This window comes from Candoia aspera, chromosome 7 (assembly GCF_035149785.1).
Source record: "Candoia aspera isolate rCanAsp1 chromosome 7, rCanAsp1.hap2, whole genome shotgun sequence".
In the NCBI taxonomy this organism is placed as follows: Eukaryota; Metazoa; Chordata; class Lepidosauria; order Squamata; family Boidae; genus Candoia; species Candoia aspera.
Genome location: NC_086159.1, coordinates 46,596,616 through 46,619,917, shown reverse-complemented (window position 1 = coordinate 46,619,917; position 23,302 = coordinate 46,596,616). Strand labels below are relative to the sequence as shown.

Below are 23,302 nucleotides of genomic sequence, written 5' to 3'. Positions count from 1 at the left end.
TCCCCACAGCCAGTCCAGAAGAATACCACGGTCAACAGTATCCGAGGCTGCTGAGAGATCAGGGAACACAAGGATCACCACCCCCATCACAGCTCCACCAAATGCCATTGACAAGTACAACCAGTCTTGACCCCACAGTATACCCCTATCTAAAACTCAACTGAAATAGGTACAGATAATCCATTTCCTTCAAGATCCTCCAGAACTGCCATCCAACTACCTTCTCCACAACCTTCCCCACAAAGAAAAGATTGGAAGCTGGACAATAATTGTCCAGAATGGTGGGATCCGGTGATGACGTAATGAGAAGGAAGAGTTCCACTGCCTCCTTCAATAATAGGGACTGTGAAGGAAGAGGGAGTTAGGAGTCATCAGCAGCATCTTGAGCCTATGCCCAACTTCCTCTTTAATATGGATGCATTGGAGAATTGGATGGGGGGGATCTCTGCAACTCCCAGCAGGATATATGCCATTTTTTAATTCTCTCTCTCTCTCTTTTTATAGCTTCTCCCCACACACCAAATTTGGTTCAGTTCTGTACAATTTTCAGAGATTTTAGAAGACCAAACCTGGCTTCATCCATTTTCAGAAGTCTGTGGCTTAAATAGCCAAGTTTAACATAATATGTGAACAGAGCATTGTGTCTTCATCCAGAGAATGAAGGGATAGTTTGCCCTTATTTCCCCAAAATCACCCAGCCTGCTTTCATGCCTAAGGAGGCCTAGAACTCTTAGTCTTCTGGTTTCTAGGCCAGCACCTTAACCACTGCACCAAACTGACTCTAATAATGGCAATAATGCTGCAATAATAATCTTTATTAATAATATTAATAATAAACATTAATTAATTGTTAATGTTATTAATAAAATGCAAATATAATATGTAAACTATAATAATCTAATAATTGGTTAATTCTTGGGATTTTTCTGAACAAATAAAATCACAGTCTTGGTTCAAATCTTAGCTAGCCAACCAAGAGACAGCCAGTGGGTGCAGATAGATGCAACCAGCTCAGTAGCTTAAGATAATGTGTTGCCTTAATGATGTTCTATGCAAAATGGAGAATCTTAAAGATAAGCAATGGTGCTGGTTCCATTCCTATAAGAAGGGATGGTAGTAAGGTTCTGATAAGGAATTCTGAGAGTGACACTGGAACTTCTGTTTGACTCTTGTTCACCGTCATTCATGCCTTCCTGTTCGAATCATTGCAATGCGCTCTACATGGGGCTACCGCTAAAGAATACTCAGAAGCTACAGCTGAACTCTGGTGCAGCAGCTCAAAGAGTTAAGGGCACATCTTCTTTAGCCTAAAAACAGCTCTGCTTTAGGAACTGCACTGGTTATTGGTTGGCTTCTGAGTACAATCAAGGTGCTGGTTGTCCCTTTAAAGTCTTATGGGGTTCAGAACCTGGACAGCTTCAGGACTATCTGCTCCCAGCCATTTTTGTACATCCAATAAGACTGAAGAAAGGGAGCTCATTTGGGGTTCCTACTTTTAGAGTAAGGGGGGCAGAAAGGCGGACCTTTTCCATTTCTGCCTGCTTCCTATGCAACATCTTTCCCCCAGGTTTAGGGCAGCACAAAGATTAAGATTTTCCAGGAAATACTTGGGCTTTGATTGTGAGCCAGGTTCCCCACCTCACCCCCACCCCAGTAAGTACTGATTAGTTGTTTCAGATGATTTTCCTCAGTGTGATATGATCGTTGCTTATTATATTGTTATGTTTTGTGGTAGATGATATTATTATATTTTCAGTTGTTACTGGATTGAAGACTACTTACAATCAGTTTATAATTGGTGGCATTCAAACCAGATAGATGAATAAATAAATAACCCCATCAGAGATTTGCATGGCTGGTTTAATCACTACCTCATTAAACAAAACCTGCAATATCCAAACCTTAGATTAATTCAGTATGTTCTCATGAACAGATTAACATCATTATTTATCTATTTATCTATCTAATTAGTCCCCACCTATCTCCTCCCATCGGGGGGACTCTGGGCAGTTTACAGTAATCAATTAAAACAACAATAATAAAATCCACAGTATAAAATTACAATAATAAATAATATAAATCAGAATAAAAAATAAAAAAAGTCTAAGTGGCAAAAGAATCTAAAGCAGTCCAAATGTGGGAGGAGTGGTCTATAGCAGCCATCCCCATGTAGATCTATTCCCCTCTCCGCCCCAAGCGGGGCAGCAGAACCAGGTCTTCAGACTCCTCCGAAAGTCCAGGAGCGATGGGGCCAATCTCACCTCCCGGGGCAGCATGTTCCATAGGGCGGGCGCCACTGCAGAGAAGGCCCGCTTCCAGGATCCCGCCAAATGAAGTTGTCTTAGAGACGGGGTCCGCAGCATGCCCTCTCTGCACAATCGGGTTATATATATTATAACCCAAGCCTTCTCTTCGTGAATGTTGCATAAATGCATACTCATTTGTATTCGTTTTCCTTTTCCTCTTGTTCTTTAAATGAGTAAAATGAATGTTATTATTATATTTTAATTGCTCTAATATAGGTTGCATACATACATTCATACCCACACTATTCCCTTTCAGGATAAGCAACATTATATAGACCAAAAATAAGAAAGTAAAAAAGAGAAAGAAATAAAATCATGAGATAAAAAAAAAAAGCAAAGGAAACACAGCTAAAAACTAGATTACATGAACCCCAGTCACCATATTTTTCCATACCTTTCTATCCTAGCATACTAAACTAGCATCCAACATGCCCATATATTGCTTTATTTGGTTCTTTAAATTTGCCTTTACTTCTTTAAATTTCTCACATCTCTTTTTCAGGCTCTCAGAAACTCCTGTATTGTACTATCTACAATACAAACATAACCCCAACCAGCACATCTGTGATGTACATTTTTTCATAAATACAATAAACAAAGAAAGGAACATCACATATTCTTATTTTATTGAGAGCCAGTCTGGTGTAGAATGTATTGGACTAGGAATGGCTAGACCCAGTTTCTAATCCACCCCCAGCCATTGGGTGACTTTGGGCCAGTCGTTCTCAGCCAAACCTACACCACAGGGTTGTTGCAGGATAAAAACAGGTCTTCTACCAAACTTGGAGCTACTGTAAGTGCATACCAAATCAAAATACTATTGCTGACCCATTCACTAAGCATTTTAGTTATTCTCACACACACTTTGCTTTCATCATACACTACTCTTAACACATTCAGCAAATTTCAACTCCATATTTCCACAGAACATTCCATCATTCAGGCCTATTTATTATCACATACATTCTAAATCAATGATTGTACAATAAGCTTTCTCACATTTACAAATTTCTCAATGACTTGCTGAAGAGCCAACATTGGCTCTGCACATCCTCCTCCTGGTGTAAAGCCACACTTCCCTGGCATAGTTTATAAATTATCCACATGGAGTTTTTGCATTTACTTCCGCTATCTTACTTTCTATATAGGGAAATACTAACACTGTCATTCTTCCAATTCTCAGGCAGAAATGTGGTTTTCATATACATGTGACCCAAATTGCAGAGTGCATGTTATATAAACTGCATACCTAGTTTAACATTTTCCCAATTACACCATCTACACCTGCAGACTTAACCATTATTCAACATCACAGCATTCATGAGTTCCTTTTCATCATTTTTTTCTTGCACACTAAGATTGATAGCATTTGTTTCAATTGCACTCTTTGATGAAAAACTATTATTTCCTTACAAACCTCTATCATATTCTTTTTGGCATTCCCTCACCTTAGTTTCATCCCAAATAATCTAATGACTTTTATTCTTAATTCTATTCACTCCCCCTACTTCCAAAACAACTTTTTATTTCCATCAAGATCGCTGTACATTTTCTCTGCCTCTTTTCATCTTAACCATTACTCGCTCTCTTTAACTATATTCTTTGCCATTCTTTTTCTCTCTGCACATTATTCAGTATCTTTCATTTTCTGCAGCAATCACTGTGTTATATGCATGTTTTCTTCATCCACACCTTCTTTTACATCATCATTCCACCAAGTATCCCTTTTCATATTTCTCATTAGCATGTGTTTATGTATTCCTGGGGCACTCTGTAACATAATTCATGTAACTCTGTTCCAAGCAGTTTCCTTATGTCCATTTATGTCCATATTTATATATTATTCTTATATTATTAAACATAGAGTTTAATCCTGTCATTCCAGGTATGCACAACACTGAGCAGTTTCAACACATTTTGGTCTGTTTGGCACAAACAAAACCAAATATACTCATGCATCTGTGCAATCTGGGATCTCTAATCCAGAGATTACATCACAAGCCAACATATTGGTGTCCATACCCCACAACTGGGAAACGTACGTAGTATACAGATCCAAGGGGATTTGGTAAATAAATTATAACCCTCCATTAAAAGCAAACTATCACCTCATGACCAATAGATACAATAAATAAACAAACTATCAGAATGTTGGGAAGTTGTAGAATTTTGAGTTTAATAATTAAATATATGTGCATTCCATAGAAAATATCAGGTACTTATAGATTTAATTTAAAAATATTAGAAGATAAATATGGCTTTAATAATATTAATATCTTAGATAACATAAATTTTAAATAATTTAATATTTTAAACTAATAAATACAAATAAATAAATTTTATATGTTAAAAAGTTATCTTAAAATAATAAAAGATTGCTATCCTCTGAGATTTGCTAGATGTCCCTTCTGGCCTCTTGGATTGTGTCTTCTACTTCTCCTTTGTCTTTTAATTTCTTCAGCGTTCACTTCAAGCAAGACACGAAACATTTCAGCTACTGCCTTGCGTTGGATTTTCAAATCATTCATCTATTTCAAATTAAAAATATTAATACATTAAAATAAATTAGAAATTATGAAAATAAAGCTATACACTGTATAAGCTAGGTATGTTTATTAAATAAAAATGGAGGTAGGTAATAATAGCATGTGTGCTAGAATCCCAGAGGAAAGAAAAAAAAGATTTCTGCTAGGGGGGCAGTTTCAAACTCTAATGCCCTGATCCAATAATGTAGAACTGGTCATCTGCAATATCAGCACCTATAACTCCTCAGGTTCCTCTTCAGCCTATTGTGAATATGATCACTGAAAATTAATGGCATGGTTTCCTACCATTTTTAGATGACTAACATATTAAACCTGTAATGTATAACTTATGCACATTTCAAAAACAAAGAAATATCTCCAAACACCTCCCTAAAACCAGGAAAACTGGAAAAACCAGACCTTGCTCACGTGAATGTTTTCACTTATATATAATTAGGCTGACCATATTTCCTTGATACAACAACAGGACATTGGGATGGCAAAACGGGGCAGGGCTGGGCGATGGGCTGGATCGGCAGGCAGGAACTTCTCCGGTTTTCTCGGGCTGGGAATCTTCTGATTCCTTCCTTTGCGAGAGGCAAGGCTGGGCTGGAGAGTCTAGTGAACAGTTGTCCCTGACAAGCAGTTCCTCCTCTGGCTGTGCTTTTATGCTCTTTTCTTCCCGCCATTTCAAGGCAAAGCCAATTGGGTTGCCCTTTGATCACCGCCTATCAGCTGATTCCATTTTTTTCTTTTTAGGTTTCCTGCTGGGTTGAGCTCTGCAGCTTTTTTCCTGCCATTTCTGCTGAGCTCCCCCTCCTTCCAGTCAAAGTCAGACTGCATTCTGACAGGTTCATGGGAACTTTCAAATTTTTAAGTAAGGGTTTTAAGAAAACGGGACAAAATGGACATTTATATTAAAATGACGGGACGGTCTGGAAATGTTAAAAAAACAGGACTGTCCCATTCAAAACAGGACGTATGGTCCTCCTATATATAATGCATTTGATGACTTCTAAACCTCCTCCCCTCCAAAAAAAACAATAATTGTGGTTTTCAATAAGGAGCAAGGAACTACTACATTATTATTTCCTACTACATTCTTATTATTCCCTCCCACTATAACAGGAGTGGGAACACATATCCACCTAGATACTGCTGAACTACAATCCACAATAGTCTCATCCGATATGACCTATGATGCATAAACTGGGAGTACCCCTATACTGTATCTGTAGAGGAATACAGAGATAACATTGAAGAACTGCAAGAGTGATTATGTTTCTCAGCCCTGAGAAAGAGGAGGGGGTGAAAAACAGACTCAGAGTAACCCAATAACCCTGCCTGGACTCTGTTTGGTATAAGAGGGAGCAGAAACAAACTTTGGCAGGTTTTCAAGATTCTGTTGTTATACCCTACAACAATAAAGCAGTTCATTCTAATCATCTAACCATTCTAATCTGTCATTCTAATAGCCTCTGGTTGCTTTCTCCATGGTCTTTTCATCACTCCCCATGTCAGCTCTTCAAGATAGACCAGACTAGGAAATCAAAGTCATGTAGACCAATACTACTTTTATTGTAAAGTTACAGAATCTTGCAAGTTTGAATGTGCCTTCCCCCTCCCTCCATCTTTGTGTGAATATTTACTCATGTTGCATTCCTGCCCTGGGCTCAGGTTTCTTTTATCAGACCATTGCCTTGATAGAGGCTTTTCCCCCTATCCCTCAAGGCCATTCCCTCTTCCTTCTACACTCTAAAGTTTCTTTCTCACCCCTTCCTCCTTCTCAGAGCTGAACTAGTGTTTGTACAATTGCTCTCACATTCCTTCTTGAAGGTTATTTTGGTACTCCACTACAATATCCAGTAAGGAACCATCTAGATAGGTTGGTCTTGCTTCCCACCATCCTCAGCTAGCATTGCCTGTGTGGGGGTAAAATGGGTGTTCAAGAGGAAATCTGTCTTTTTCATTGTTACCACACTGAGGCCTGAAGGTCTCTTCGCTGTTTAATAATTGTTTGTCACACCACCTCAGTCTGTGCCCCACCATTCCATGTAGTAATTGCAGCCATATCCTTCTTGCATATACATTTTCTTTTGATTTTATCACACATTATACAGCAAAGGAAATTGTTGCTACTTACTGGAAGGTTTGCCACCTCAATAAGATCTTTTGCTTTCTTCAAGCTTTCACTGAATTGTGTTTCATATTCTTCCAGGGCTTCTATTAAGTCTCTGAGGTGCTCTGAAGTTTGAGTTTTGGCTTCATTTTTCAACATGTTGCTGTACAGGGAAATCATCTGGGCAAGTAAGATTTTTTTTTCATTGGCCTGCCAGAAAATCAGCAAAGAAAGAAATATGTTGGTGACATTTCTCCAATAACAGAAATTTGAACAATTCAAATAAAAGGCCTCCAATTTTTTTCATTCTACATGTGGTATCCTCAGACCATCACTGATATCTTGAGGAAGCTGTTTGGCAAAAGATAATGTCAAAACAATGACTAGTTTGTTTCTGAAATCAGAGTGACTTCTCAGAGTTTCTCCTGATGTGCCTCCAAAATCATGTCAGTGTAGTTGATAAAGTTCCATCCTTTGCATATAACTTTTATAAAAATGTGAACACTGCATAATTTAACAAAACTGGCAATATACTCCATGTTCTTGTATGTAAGGGAAATCTTCTATTGCCAAGTGTTTCAGAGCAATTGATATTTCAGCTCAGGACTAGAATTTCCAAAATATGTGTCCCCCTTCATAGAACAAATTGAAGAAATTACCTCTGTCCATAGTCCATTTCTAAATCTCTGTATGAAAATAGATCCATCATTAGCGATGTCAGACTGACTGGTGTTCTGCAATACAAGATACAAATGGCTCAACTCACAATATAATATAATTCATTCTTAGCAATAAAAGCTCTGGCTCAATTCCAGTTCTTTCTCTCCATTTTTTCCTCCACAGTCAGGTTGATAACTGCTACATATCCCCTTCGACTTGATCCATACAAGTTGATTCAGCTTGAATTTTAATATAACATTGTTCAGAAATGCTGACCTCCTATCTTTATTATAATATTTAGAAAGTGACTAACTTTTGGAAAATATGTCCAAGCTTCCTCCTCACTTTTATTTGTATTCCAAATATTCACCCCAAATAATCAAAATATATCAGTGAAATGTGATTAAATAAATCATTTGGCCTGAATATTTCCTACTTTTTCCAATGTAAAATTCATCCATCTGAAATACTTCTATTTACTGTACCATCCTCAATTAGGATCTAGTGTGGTGCAGTGATTAAAGTGCTGGATGAGGAATGGGGAGATCCTGATTCAAGTTGACCCTCAATCATGGAAGCTCACAGGGTGACTTTGGGCAGGATTGTTATTGTGAGAAAAACTGGAGCAAGAATTCTATGTACTCTACTTTAAGCTTTGGAAAAGAAGATGGGATATAAATCTATAAAATATTATAGGGCACTTTTAAAAGCTACAGTGATACTTAGTCTCTAATTCCTCTGTTCTATTTCTACTCATAAATTCAGTTTAGAAAATGAAAGAAATAATTTAGAAGTAAGCACATATGTTTGTCAACTTGGGTTGCCTTCCTTTTAAATTAGAGATATGGAGAACTCAGGGAATGATTTTTAATTCCTAAGCACAGCAACATGGCCTAAGCCAAATACTGTATCTCACATCATTTCCCACTGTTGTTAGTTTGTATTTCATAAGCTCTACTAATATGCTGAAGTTCTTATCGTTATTATATAACAATCATAGCATAAAGTAGCAATTCAGCAATTGCATTCCATTGGTTCTGAGTCACCAAGAAAACTTATTTTCCAAGAATCAGACTAGGAAATACAACACTAACCAATTCAATATAGTCAAACAAAGATTATAGGTGTAACTACTCTGGCAACGCAAGCAAGTAGATTGCCTTAAAATGCTACTAGTAGCGTTAACTGTCAAAGGAGATTACAGTGTAGAGTTCAACAACAATTTCTTCTGACTAAAGAAATGGCACTACCCATTAAGTCCACAGTCACTTCAGCACTGAAATATGGTGTTATTTTTAACATTCAAAAGTTAAGATACGTAGGGTGCATTTCCATCTGTGGAGTCAGTAAGTATTTTCATTAAAAATCCTTCAAATGCTTGAGAAGTACAACTAGTGTGTGTTTATTGTGTGTAATTCAGCTTGTGGTGACACATCCTCAGCCAAATTTTAGCAACACCAAAAACTGCTTTATGTAGAGATGTAAATCTATGGGGAATGATATGAATGAACTAACAAGTTCAACACTTGAAATATATTTAGTCTCAAGAGTCTTCTATAACTATAAATCACAAAATAAGAAATTTCTTTGACACTTAATTGAATGAAAGCTTTGGAAAAATAGATTTGCATGAAGATGTTTAATATAATAGAACTATGAAAAGGCATTAGCCAAGCTACATGTTCTAGAGTTAGTCAAGGAAAGAGTAGGAGAAGTTGCCAGTTCTGTGTGAAATACTTCACATGAAGTAACTGAATAAGTAGCCAACTGTGCCCATTTCCCTTAAACAGTCAGATTTTATCTATGAACTCCAGTTCTAAAGAAAAATCATACATACACCAGTTTTCCTGTAACTTTATCATATTGAAACAAACAATGATATACATGTGGGCTAGTAACTAATATTAATTTTTAAATTAAATAGTTATTATTGCAAAGACTTTTGTCAACTGGATCTGTAGTAGAAGCAAGTTCTAAATAATTCACCCCAAACTCATAGAACTAAAATGGAATGTTTTCCGAATTATTAAAAGTCTACATAAAGTCACATTGCATCAAAACTGGATAGCTGCTCCAAAATATATGTATCAACTATGCTAGAGTTCAACCAAATTGAGAAAATAAACATTTAAAGAAGAGTTTGAAGGCATACTTACAAAATCATTCTCTAGCTTCATTATAGATTCTTTTATATGTTCAAAAGTTGAACCAGTGATGACATCAGAACAAGTACTCACTAGAAGGAAGAAGAGACACATTTGCCAAGCCATTGTATCTGACTCAAGTAAAAAGACTACTTTGCTACAGATCTGGAAACTAAAACCAGAGTAGTGTATCTAACTTAACTGTCTACTACACTTGCAAGTCTGATCTTCACCTCTCTGGGTGCTGGTATATATACCTGGTCACTGAAGAATTTCAAGTAAGCAGAATTACGTGTTTTAACACAGTTCAGGAAATGGTATTAAAGAAGAGGTGTTTTGGTTTTTATTAATAGGCTTGGTGTGGGATTTCACCATCTGAGAGTTTCCTTTAAATGATAAGTCTCTCCATGTGTTGAATGTATCCAGCAAGCAACCCTGCAAGGATCCTTCGAAAGCATGACCATATCAGCAAAAGACAGAAGAAAAATTCCCTGTCAAGCCCCATCCTCAACCCTTGAAAGAAAACCCCTTAGACAGTTCCCTGCTTTAGCATTTGTGTGGGGGAAGGAGCATGACAGGAAATTTGGGTGCGAAGTATAATGCTCAAAGTATACATGTTAATGACTCAGATATACAAAGAAATCCACTTCTTGTCATTAATGGGCCAGTTTGATAGATGTGCAGCTTATGTTATTCATTCAAAGTGAATACAAGTGAAAATCCTTATCATTTAAGGAAAACTACCAGAAGGATAAATTATATTTTCCATAAATAATATGATAGATATAGATATTTTCATACCGTATTTACATGTTTATTGAAAAAATCCAGAAATAAGGACATTGACGAGATTCTGTCCTCTGCTAAGCCCTGTGACAACCCACCTGGAAGCTGACCCTATGTACTTCTATAGCAAGGTTTTTGCAAACAGAACCAGCATCTCTTTTCAGTGATAATGAGAGAAGTGATGTGCTGTTGGGTGATGCATACCTGTGGTGTGTGTTACAAGTAATAACAACCAGGCAGTGGTGGAGGAATTCTCAACTAAGTTGACATTATGTTGTATCTAATCATATCTCTGGACAAGGTTTATCATTGATCAGTACAGCCTTACTCTCAGAAAATATGAGTGGAACACTACTACATCCCTGCATAACTCCAGAAGGCAGATCTTTACTCTACTTGTGTCGAATTTTTGGCATGTATATTTCCCATTATGGCCAGCCTGCTCCTCGTGGTATTCCTGTATTTCTCCCCAATCCCCATTGCTTTTTCTAAGGCTGTAATTATATAACCATACTGATTGGAAAGGACTCTTCCCTGTCTGTTTTGCCAAGTGTCCAGGCAGTAATCAGGTGCCTAGACAATTGGTTCTTTTAGATTCAGAGACAATAAGCACACCAGTGAGTAAAGAGATTTTAAGCTTTATTATTAACTCAAGCAAACAGATTTAAGCAGAAACACAATTTAGACAGATTAAACAGAAACATAAAAAGCATAACATAAAGAAAAAACGTAACATGCCAAGCAAGATGATACCCAATCTCTCATCAGCTGACAGGAGCCCCTCAATAACAACAGAAAATATACCCCAGGACAGCTCAGTTTCCAGAGTACTCAGCCTTAGCCTGTGCAGAAGCTTCCAGCAAATTTTGCACATAGCACCTGGTACCAGGGTCTGTGGCCAAGCTCCAAACTCAAGAGGCTGCTAAGGTTTTTATCAAAGTCTGGCCCTAAAACCTCATGACCCTGTTTCCATGGTACCGAGACTGCAGGATCTGACCTTGACCAGATGATTCCCAGAGTCTGGGGCACCTGTTTATGACATAATCCAAGAGCCTGGGAAGCTATACAGATAAGCTAGTGTTAACGTAAACAATCTTGGGGTTTTCTCTTCTCCCCCCATCCCCATCACTTTTAATTAAAAATGAAAAACAAGCAGGTTAAACATATCTCAGAAGGAATTCTAAGCTTCTATAAAATGAAGGAGAAACTAAAAGTTGTCACTTAAACTCCTCGAAATAAAATGGTCTTCACCATTGCCACTACACTGTTCTCCAAAGCTGTTATTCTGACGTGGACACTTGCTCAACACTGCTCCCACCCCAGTGCTGTGACTACCTCAATGCCATGACCTCTGTACTCTACCTCCACTGAAAAAGACAGACCATCTAATTTTAAAATAGTTTAAATTGTAAATTTATTAGCTATTTTGGTATTCTTATTTTGTTTGATATTTCTCAAATTATTACATTTAATATAAATAAGGTACGCAGAGAGGATCTCTGGATACTGATAGATTATTTAAGCCTTACTCTTTGTAATAGGGCAAAAACTGTTGAAATAAATGTAATTCTCAAAAATATTTTATAACTTTCATGGAATTCCCACAGGTATATCCAGAACATATTTTCAGAAATACGTTGTACATTGTTCTATACATTTCAATAGGAGTTCCTCATTTCTGAACCTTTCTTTGAAAAAAAAATGTCATTGTCAATTAAAATGGGAGATTTGGTTTTTCAAATCTTGAATTTAGCATTATGTATATCTTTTGACTAGAACCAACTTATAGATGGCTTCACTTAGGCCATATCTGCACTTACAGTTTAAGCTATTCCTATTCTGTGCTCATGTCAGCTTGATTCTAAACCAGTTTAAGAAAATCCGATAGATAGATGATAGATGATAGATAGATGGATGGTTGGATGGATGGATGGATGGATGGATGATAGGGAAAGATAGATAATAGACAGACATACTTTATATGGTATATATGAAATATGTACAGCATGTCTAGGAAGGTCTGCCCACAGTAAGACCCGCCCACAGATGCTTATTATCAGCTCAAATCAGTCCACTACAGGATGAAGACCTCTTCACTGAAGCTTATGAACCACAAGTTGCCATACATATTAAAATAGAGAGATGTTTTGATTTGCCAGTCTAGTGGTGAGAGACCATGACAGGCTCAAAGTCACTCAAGCAGTTTTCATGACTAAGGGAGGACTGGATCCTGGATCTCTCCGCTCCTAGTCCAGAACCACTGCACCATACTGGTTCCCATTTATACGTACTGTACATATACTCATGCATACAAAATTTAATTGAAGGTATATATACAAAGTTAAAGCATCAAAATGCACATGGGCACAATAAGCAGCTTTTTTAAAACAAAAAACAAAAACCTTTCATACTGCCCCGTTGCTATTATCTTTAAGAGCCATTACTACTATGGTTATTGTAATACCACAATGGCTACAAGATTTGCCTTATAAATGGAAGGCTACCAGTTCAAAATCCATAAAAACGTTTTTAATTACTACTTTTTCTTTTCCCTAACATCCTATTTTCTGCATACCTTTTTAATTAAAAACTACAGTGGTAAACCATTTCAGCATTCTTTTAGTCACCTGAGGTGGAAGGGTTTCATCCCCAGGACCCAATAGCCCATAGGCAATGTCTTAAAATTATTATATTCTGGGAAGAAGTCACTCCTCATATTCATTTGACCTTCAGACAGGACTTAATATTTCTGGACATCCATATGCTTTTGAATGACATGTATATTAACTGGAAATTTGACAGCTGGGCAATAGAAATGGTTTCTCCATGTCTTTCTTATTGCTAAGAGATGCTGGAAAAATAAAAGTATGGCCCCATTACTCAGTGGCTTGAAGAGTTGATGTGACATGAACAAGTGGCTTACAGTTCTAAAATATGAAACTTGAATACATGAATGAATGAAATATAAATACATGTATAAGAAGCATGTGTGTGTGTGTGTGTGTGTTCTGCTTTTTTTCTGTTGTGTTTATAAAGCATACTTGAGAAAGATAGAGAAACAATCTATTTAACTGTCATAATGATTTCAACATTATGGAATGGGAATTATGTTGATGAAGTTTATAGTAGAAATCCTTATCCCTCTCAAATAAGTACATTCACATAGCAGTTTAATTAAAGAACAGGTTATATGTTGCATGAGAGATGTAACCAGTAACAGAAGTTTTTGCAAGGATTATTCCAAAGTAAATGCAGGGACTTGCTCTGGATTTAGAAAGGGTCAGAGAACTCAGTGATGCACATAAAAGGGATGGGGCTTTGATCACATGGCTGTGGCTACCAACTTGACTTTTTGATGCCTCCCTGGGAGAACTTTTCCCTTTTGTTCTCTGCTGAAGGACAAATTGAATTCAGGGAACTGGCTCCTATAATTTATATGGCCAAAAAGTAGCCTGTTTTTTTACAGAACATTTGTATTAGTATAAATTGTATGGGGATGGTCTGATTAGAACTGGACCAAGCTAGGGGCAAATGATTAGTTTTAAATTAAATTTTGCTTTACACTTAATGTTGCTCCAGTAAGATGTGCATTCACTTAATCATATCTAAAATATAATTTGTAGCAGCAATCTTAGAGGAACATTATAAGATGAAAATAAATGGAAAGTTAAGTATTTCTGGTTTTTAAAAATTTGGGAAAAAACTATTTCCCAGGATGTTTAAGACATCATCTAATAGGCCATAAGATATGTTGGATTCTCTTCTCTGACAGCCAAGGCTAGAATTCCTTGGATAACCATTATATTTACTAAACTCAAAGTTGCCTTTTGTAAAGAATGATTTCCAATAGAAGTATGAATATTCTTGCAGAAAATGTATATATTTTACATTTTGTTAGGACTCCTGCAATTCCTTGTCTCTTATTGTTCTATCAACAAAAAAAGGTTTGTTGTTGTTGTTTATTTGTTCAATCGCTTCCAACTCTTTGTGACTTCAAAAAGGTAGACAGGCAGAAATTTTTCCATCACATGTGTCTCATCAGGAATATGTGGCAACAGTCTTGACTTAGCCACACTGGGTCTCCACTGTTTTCCAAGTCAATTTTTTTACCTACAATTCCCTCTACAGCTCGGGTCCTGCATACCTAAGGGATCAGCCCTCCCAATATATCATTAACTGGGAGCTCCATTCCTTGACTAGAGATCTGCTTTGGTGCCATCCAGAAAGAAAGCTTGGCTAGGAATAACTAAGCATAGGATCTTTTCAGTGGCAGCACCAACCCTGTGGAATTCCTTCCCAGTTGATGTGTACTTTTTGGTTGCTTTTAGAGGAGATTGAAAAATTGAAAACCTGCCTTTATAAAGATAGGTTTTTTAATGAGCCTTCCCATTTTGTTTGGCATTTTATATTTATTTCTACTGGTTTAGTAGATATTTTAATGTGATTTTATGATTATGTATCCTATTGGCTTTATGTCATGTTTTATCAGTTAAATCACCAGATAGGACTAGCCAGAAGTAATATATCACAAATATGACACTTTGGGGGGTGGGATGCCTTTTTGGTGCCTACATTTTAGGAATGTAGCCAATATTTGCTGTGCTGCGATTAAATGAGCACTATCAATAGGCAAACTGATTTTCTTTCCTTTTTCCCAAGATATCACTGAAACTATAAACAAAAAGTATCTAAAAAAGAACTAAAGCACATTTCTTGCTCTCCCCATTTTGAAATGGGAATATGCACTTCCAGGTATGTATGTGCAGGAAAGCTCTTCTTTTTAACTTTCCGTCACACAAGTTGCCATTCCTAGCTCTAATGACTAAACAAGGCAGTTTCTTTAAAGAAACAAAAGCCAGCATATCAAATAAGATTTACCACCTATGACTAGGTGAGAAATTCTGTCATCATTCAGTCCAACCACTGGTGACAGTTTAGGTGAAACCAAGCCAGCTAATGAAAATTTTGTTATGAAGAATTTCCAGCCCACCTTGAGTGCATATGAGACAATCTGCAACTCCTCTGAGGTTTCAAGATGCAATAAACCATACCGGCCCTGCAACACTCTGCACACTTCTGTGAGATCATGTCAAAATCCCAGTTATTATTTTATTTATTTTATTTTTATTTGTTTATTTTCTATCCTGCCTTTATATTTTTTATAAATAACTCAAGGTGGTGAACATACCTAATACTCCATCCTATTTTCCCCACAACAACAACCCTGTGAGGTGAGTTGGGCTCAGAGAGAGTGACTAGCCCAAGGTCACCCAGCCGGCTTTCATGCCTAAGGCGGGACTAGAACTCACAGTCTCCTGGGTTCTAGCCTATTACCTTAACCACTAGACCCAACTAGCTCTCTAAGTTAAGTACTGGGCAGGAGGTGCCTTTCATATCATAACTTCAGCTTCAGTTCAAGCAGTTGCATGAAAAACACCCAGCAGTAGATGCATTGTGGACAAATGAAAATCCATACTGTGGCTTGTTGCCTCTAGATACTGTGGGGCGCATGTCCTTAGGGAAAGCTCCTCTACCCCACAATGAATAACTACAAACATGCCTTAGACCAGCTTGTTAATGTTATACTTCACATTTGATTTTTTTTTAAATACAGGTATTTTATTCTCTTGCAGCAGCAACAATGAAATGTCCTGTGGCATTTAGAAAGAGTAAGAAAGGCCTTTTGTTATCTGAACAAATGGTGCCCATTCCAGGTGTGGTGTCTTACATTCAAGGTCAATCAGGCCACTTGGACACATGGAAAACAGGTTACTCTTGAAGTGGCCTCTTTTGCCTTTAATCCACTGCCTGTGGTGGCTGTCTTATGTTGCCCAATGGTAAGGCTATGAGTAGAATGGGATTGGCTGGCAAGAATCAACTTCATTAGGTACATTTATTTAGGCAATTTTTTTCATGCTGCTCTTCCTCATTTCATATGATATGTCAGGGTGGTGACCTGTACAGCATGCTCAAAATTCACAGTGTGGTTTGCAGATGTATGTGAAGCTCTTTTCTCATGTTTTCTGCAGGCTTCCTGTAACTCAGAGTGGGCAACCTTGTGGCCTCTGAGAACTGCAGGGGCATACATTTTACACACTGACATCAGAACAGAAACAAGGTTGAAATTTGGGGTGGGGGGATAATGGAGTTTACTCAGAATAGAAATGCTTAGCTTATCAAGGTGATGCAAATTGCTATTTAATTTTGATGGAGCCTAGGGATGGGGAGGATCTAGGGACTGTAAAAATAGAGCTTTGAGTCCTCTCGCAGTTGGCCCATCATCACTGTAGTCAGTCTAAAGCTAAGACATTTCCTTTAGAAGCTTCTCTGAAGGGCTTCTCTTAGGCTTCAAGTTCTACAGTTGAGGTTACTGCCGGATTATGATGCCTTTCTCTCGCTCTGGTTTCTGCAACCAGAATCATCCACTGGAAAGTAAACTTTCTTCTTCAGCAGAAAGAATTACCTTTTTTTTTCCACTGATGTCCCATGCTCAGATTTTTTTTCTACTGATGTAATGCTTTCCTTGTTAATAGGGATTGTTACAAATGACAAAACGCCAACGATTTTCCAGCTTGCGGGTCATTACGAGAATCCTTCATACCATTTGGAAAAGATTTCAACTCACTTCCTAGAATAGTGAGCAGAAAAAAATGATGCTTCATGACTGATTACGGCATTTCAAGCAACAGTGACTTGGTCCTTGCAGTTAGGGATGAAGAGTTGTTATAAATACAACTTTCTTTCTTTCTTTCTTTCTTTCTTTCTTTCTTTCTTTCTTTCTTTCATCAAGTCAGGAAATAACTCAAAGCATTGTTGTTTTTTATCTCTAAGATGTGACCTTCAGCTTTGAAATTCCAGCCTTTTCAAAACCAAAAGGCACAAAGAGAGAAAGTATTCACCCGTCTTTTCTCCCATACACAGCAATGGAAACACCATGTATTCACTTCTTCTCCAGCACATTCTCTGTTCCCTGTTAACTCAACTAAACAGAACAGATCAGTCAGAGTGTTCTTGGCTTCATTAATGACTAAGAATATTTCCTGTTGTCTTGCAAGTTGTCATCTATCTTGTCACCCAAAGATCAGCATTACTGGAAAACAAGAGAAGCATCATTCCATCAATGGATTATCTAACAACTCCTAATATTCTGAAACCCAAATTAAATAATTAAGAAACAATATTTTAAAAACAAACACTACTGGAAGATAATAAGCTTTTTTGTGTATGCTGATAATATTCATGTAGGTGTCTATGCCTTCCTTCACATAACTGTTTTTCTGATAGCAGTGTATTTATTTATTTTTCCATATTTCCTTGCACATCTTTCACTGTGGCCATGCTGAGAAGATTGCTGTGCATCCTTATCCCTCCATTTGCCCTATTCTAGTATACAAGAATTTAATTGTCTTCTTAATATATGAACTACTATTTTAAATGGATTTAGTTCTGAGGAGATACGGGGAGTCAGCAGAAACCAATAATAATTTTCAATCCCTACCTAGGAAGAAACCTCACTCTAGGAAGCAACAGGGTTGGAAAAACTGACATGCCCGGACAGATATTATAAATTCCCTTGATCTTCTGACTATGGGAGCCAAGGGAGCAGCACGCCCAGACAGAATCCCAAAACCATGATGCAGTCCCTTTGACCACTCTCAGAGCTCCGCTTGTACTCAACACTTCATATGTTTGAGTGATCAGGAAGAGGTTTGGCAGCAAAACTCACATGAAGCTACTCACATGAAGCCCAGGCAAGGCTAAAGCAACACCTACTAGTCTTCCCTTGATGGACAGTTCTCTCATGTTCATGGATACTCTGACATTTGGCAGCTCCTGGTGTGGCAGAAATTGATCCACACAGCTGAGGTAGCAAAAATAGGATTTACAGAGAAATTTTAATGGGACACAAAAACAAGTGGGTTGTGTTTATTCAGCCTAGAAAGGCAGGACACACTTAGGATGGCAAGGGAGAGGAGCAATTGTTTGTGGAGACCATTTTCCTTCCGTGTTGCTGCTCCTGCCCTCTGGAATACCATCCCCTTAGAAGTTAGTTTGGCCCCAACCATGTCATCCTTCAGAAAAGCTCCAAAAACCTGGCTTTTCAAACAGACCAGAAGTCAAGGCTATATGTGATTCTGGCTGGTAGATAAAGTGGGGCTGAAATTTATTTAGTTGGATTCTTTTCCTCCCCCAATATCTATCTATCAACATCTACTTATTTGGTTTTGCATTTCTTTTTTATTATTATTAAGGTTTGACTTTGTATGCTACCCTGAGTCTTTTTATTTGGTGGCCTTCTAGATCTAATAAAATGATTATTGTTTTTAAAAGTATTATTGTTGTTATTCCTTTTCATACAAGGTTGCCAGAGGGGTGTTATCTAGCCATCACAGTCCAGTTTATGAGAACTGGTTGTTGTCACACACATTACAGATAAGCCTAAAACTCATATTTTCCTGCTTGTCCAGGCAGAGGATGAAGGAAAGTCCAGAACTCATCTGACAAGATTTTGAGTTTTGCATACCCAGAAAAAGTCACAGCCCTGCAAGACTGCACTTCAGCTTCTATTGATTCCTTTTTATAGGACTTTATGAACATAATCATAGTTTAAAAATGAAAAATTCTTCCAAATGGTTATATATACATGTGCCCATTTAATTCCACAGGAGTCTGGGCACGAAACTGTCTTATAGCAACCCAGTTCTAAGAAGATGTGTGGCTAATGAGTTTAGGATCGCGGTTGATGTCTCCTAATTAAAAAAGTTTTTAAAATTATTTTAGTATAATCAAATTACATATTCTATAATTGGCAGGTAGGGTTAAATAAGGGGAAAAAATCTCTAGGCTCTCCTACTTTCACCATCTATACTTAACAGGGATATCAAGCTACAGTAGTTCTCCTTATGTCTTCAGTTCTCAGTGTAATACAACCGGGACTGATTTTTCTAACCTTCTGTTGTCAATACAGTAAATGCTTTCTAGTTCACAGAGAATTCTTCGTATTTTCTGCCAGTCTTAAGTTCCAGAATCACTGTGTCTCAAGGGTTCCATAGAACTGGAGAAAGGCAAGGTTGGAAAAGACATCTAGTCCATCCCGTGCCTAGTGCAGGAATCCACTAATTTAAATTAAATTATATGTTTAAACTGATTCCTGAATTTGTGATATCAAAGTAATGAAAAGGGGCAATCTTATTTGAAATTTTAATAGTTCATGGCCCTGCACAGTTTGATAACACTTGCATTATTGTTATATATTTTTATTTTTGTTAAAATAATACTACTTTTTAAAGTGCATGGATATATCCTGATCATTAACTATTTTGATATTTCTCCTGTTGAAGGATAAATTATTGTCAGAACTGGTTATACCTAATCTAGATAATACTCCTGGGTTACTAAGAACAAAAGACATTTTTTTAGGAATGTGCACAAATAGCTTCTCAAAAATAAACATTCTATTAATGGGCAGAGCAAATTGGAGGCACTTTCATCGAAGTTCTTGAGAAAAAAACAGAAATTCTCCAGTAATTTTTCTGATAGTGGCGTTCACCATTAGTAATTACAGAGCAAAGAGGATAGCTCTGATTCTGCCACCCCCACCCATCCACCGTAATCCACACATGTAGGCAATGTTTATTATAATTGTCAGAGGCATTCTGCAAAGTGGCTTTCATATTCTAGGAGTGAATGAAAGAAAATCTACGAATTTTCTCAGGGGAAAACAGAAGAGAAATCCCAGTTCAGTATGAGTTTTCCCAGGTCGCTTTTGCTGTATCGGTTCAGATTTTGTCTCTGCTATAACTTCAAGGAAGGTGCAACAGCCCATTTCTTGTCCTTTCTGGATCTCTGTGTATGTTTCTTTCCCTGTGGACTTCTGAGCTGAGCTGTTCCTAGAATACAAGTTACTGATCTGCAATTTGAAGCATCTACCTGGCTTTGAGAACAGGTGTTGGAGCTGGATAATGATACAAGCATGTATGCAGTTCCGGGTCTACCTGCGAATGACAGTTTTATATAGTGGGTGCAAATGGCTGTGATTGTTTTGAATCAGCAGCAGCAGCAAAAACTGGGAGTTCACTCCACTCACTGCAGTAACAAAACTAGCAATCAGAAGCCAACACTGACTAACTGTTAAAACAAGTGTAAACCCAGATTATTTAATACACACCCAAACCAATTCTAATCTTATATACAGTGGAGTTTGAAGAATTTATGGTCCATTTTTCAGCATTTCTGCTACCAAAGCAGTTTCCGCTCCAGGAAGCACCATGAACTGCAACATTAATCAAAACAAGACTAGAAGGTGTTTTGTGTAGAAACAGCTCAAGGCTGACTGCATTGCTAAGAGCAACCAGCTCATACCAACTGCAGGGTGCAGTTTTAGCAAAGAAAACCTTTCCAGAAGTCATCATCATCACTGAGATTATTGCAAATTTGGTTTCTGGGGGGAACAATGTTGCAGTAATAGGTAAATTTATAGCATTCTTTGGCAGAGCACACGCAGAAATAGCAATATGGGTACCTGCAATTGTTTCCTTTTGTGAGGCAAACAGCAGCTTAGAAGCCCATTCATACTGACAAAAGCATCCAGGAGACAAGGGTTTAACCTCCATTAACCCAACATAACATGCAGACGGAGAGCCAGTTTGGTTAAGGCATCTCACTAGAAACAGGGAGACCCATGAGTCCTGGTCCCACCTTAGGCATGAAGCCAGCTGGGTGACCTTGGGCCAGCCACTTTCTTTCAGCCCTAGGAAGGAAGCAATGGCAAACCAAGTCCAAAAAATCTTGCCAAGAAAACTGCAGTCACCAGGAGTCAACACTGAAATGAAGGCACCAAAGAAACAAAAAACAAAAACCCACACAGGTTAGCAGCCTCCCATCATTGCTCTGAAGTTGGAAAATATAGACAAATATATATCACTAAGATCCTAAACAAGAATCTCCAGGTCAAGTTTGACTTGAAGGTGCGTGCCATTAAACTTAGAAAGGAAAAGGGAAAGAAAATAGCAATATACAAGGTTGCCATCTAGTGGTGGAGTGGAAAAAATGATTCTGTTCTTGAAGTTCAGTTTGTAGATCGAGATGACATTCCTATATACAGTATCAGAGAAATATGTTCCTTTTCTAAATTTGCTGTCTATAATAACACAATATCAGAATATTCATGTCGTTTAAGCCAAGAATTCCATGCAGTCCTAAGACTGTCCACTGTGCTTTAGATGTTAGTAAGAGAAAAATGAACAGAATGAAACTTTTTTAAAAATAAGGTATTATATATTTCACCCTCATTTTTTAAACTGCTATTGTGTATGCTGATGCACATACAAAAGGGGAAGGCATCAGTCACATTGTCACCACTGCCAATTTTCACATGCACACACACCCTGCTGATGCCACTGGCTCTATATCTCTATATCTCTATATCTATCAGGGACTCGGTGGCGCTGCGGGTTAAACTGCTGAGCTGCTGAGGTTGCCGATCGGAAGGTTGGCAGTTCGAATCCGTGTGAAGGGGTGAGCTCCTGTTGCTAGTCCCAGCTCCTGCCAACCTAGCAGTTTGAAAACATGCAAATGTGAGTAGATTAATAGGTACCGCTTTGGCGGGCAGGTAACGGCGTTCCATTTAGTCATGCCAGCCACATGACCATGGAAGTGTCTACGGACAAACGCCGGCTCTTCGGCTTTGATATGGAGATGAGCACCACCCCCTAGAGTCGGACACGACTGGACTTAATGTCAAGGGAAACCTTTACCTTTACTATATATCTATCATCCCCAGCACTTTGAGTAATTGTTCTAATACTTCCAATGAAGAACACAAGAGTTAGAATAAGTATTATCAAATGAGGTTCAAATCTAACTAGATTGGAAAAATTCAGTCAATGACTGAATATGGGGGGTTCCCTCAACAGATCCTCCATCAGATGTACATTATCAAGCACATGGGGCTTGTGATGGGCTTTAAGAGTGAATTCCAAGTAGGAAATCAGCTGGCATCTCAAGGTGAGAATGAAAAATTAAGTGCTGGCAGAAGTTTGCTGAAAAAGCCATGTTTTTACCATTTTCCAGAAGGCCATAAGAGTGGAGATCAACCTTGCTTTGGAAGACAACCAAGGGAAGTCCCTGCAAGAGAATGCCTGCCTTCAGACCCCTTCCCTTTGCACATCCTGGTAGGAAGGGATGATAAGCAGGCATCTTCTGGCTGTCTGGGTTGGGCAGGCAAGTTTTATCAGCCAAGGCCATTTCTTAGCTATCCATCCCCCTAACAACTAAGGGCTCTAAAGGTTGAGACCAGCACTTTGAAATAGTGTTCCTGCAGCATTGGCATAATATGGCAGGATCAAGGCTATCCAGTAAGTATGCAGTCCTGCATTTTGGACCAAGCAAAATTTCCAGGTGGTCTTCAAAGGCAGCTCCATGCCAACCAAGTTACAGTCAACTAAAGAAGAGATGTCAAGGATACGAGTGACTGCCCTCAGTGTGTCCTATGCCAGGTAAGGCCACAAATGACATACCAGCCAAAGCTGAACAAAGGCCCTTGTAGCCATCCATTCCTCTAGCAGGAGCCATGAGTCATATTTATACAACCTACAGCAATAGGCTGATTTCTTCTTCACAGAAGATTATTTTTCAGAGATGACAATGAACATGAAAAGAGTATATGGCTGCTCAGCACTTGTGACTGTTACCACAAATGTGGAATGCTTACAGACAGGCATCTCCTAGAGCTACGCAAGTTATGTAAAAAACTGCAAAGGA

The 23,302-nt window shown here is 38.0% G+C and overlaps 1 protein-coding gene across 1 annotated transcript; it reads right to left on the bottom strand.

Annotated features, from left to right (window-relative positions):
• Positions 1-4,526: 4,526 nt before the first annotated feature.
• Positions 4,527-9,980, bottom strand: LOC134501042 (interferon gamma-like). Its single transcript, XM_063308598.1, has 4 exons — positions 9,767-9,980; positions 7,610-7,684; positions 6,975-7,160; positions 4,527-4,834 (listed from the first exon to the last, which is right to left on the bottom strand). The coding sequence occupies exons 1-4, from the start codon at positions 9,878-9,880 to the stop codon at positions 4,685-4,687; spliced, it is 525 nt and encodes a 174-aa protein (XP_063164668.1). The 5' UTR covers positions 9,881-9,980; the 3' UTR covers positions 4,527-4,684.
• Between the last annotated feature and the right edge of the window lie 13,322 nt (positions 9,981-23,302).

What these genes read in the sequence shown, in the direction of transcription:
- LOC134501042 (XM_063308598.1), bottom strand. Translation starts at nt 9,880, where the DNA reads ATGGCTTGGCAAATGTGTCTCTTCTTCCTTCTAGTGAGTACTTGTTCT. An exon ending in GAAATGGACTATGGACAGAG is followed by an intron (nt 7,161 to 7,609) that starts GTAATTTCTTCA and finishes ATTTTCTGGCAG; the next exon opens with GCCAATGAAAAAAAAATCTT. An exon ending in TTGAGGTGGCAAACCTTCCA is followed by an intron (nt 4,835 to 6,974) that starts GTAAGTAGCAAC and finishes AATTTGAAATAG; the next exon opens with ATGAATGATTTGAAAATCCA.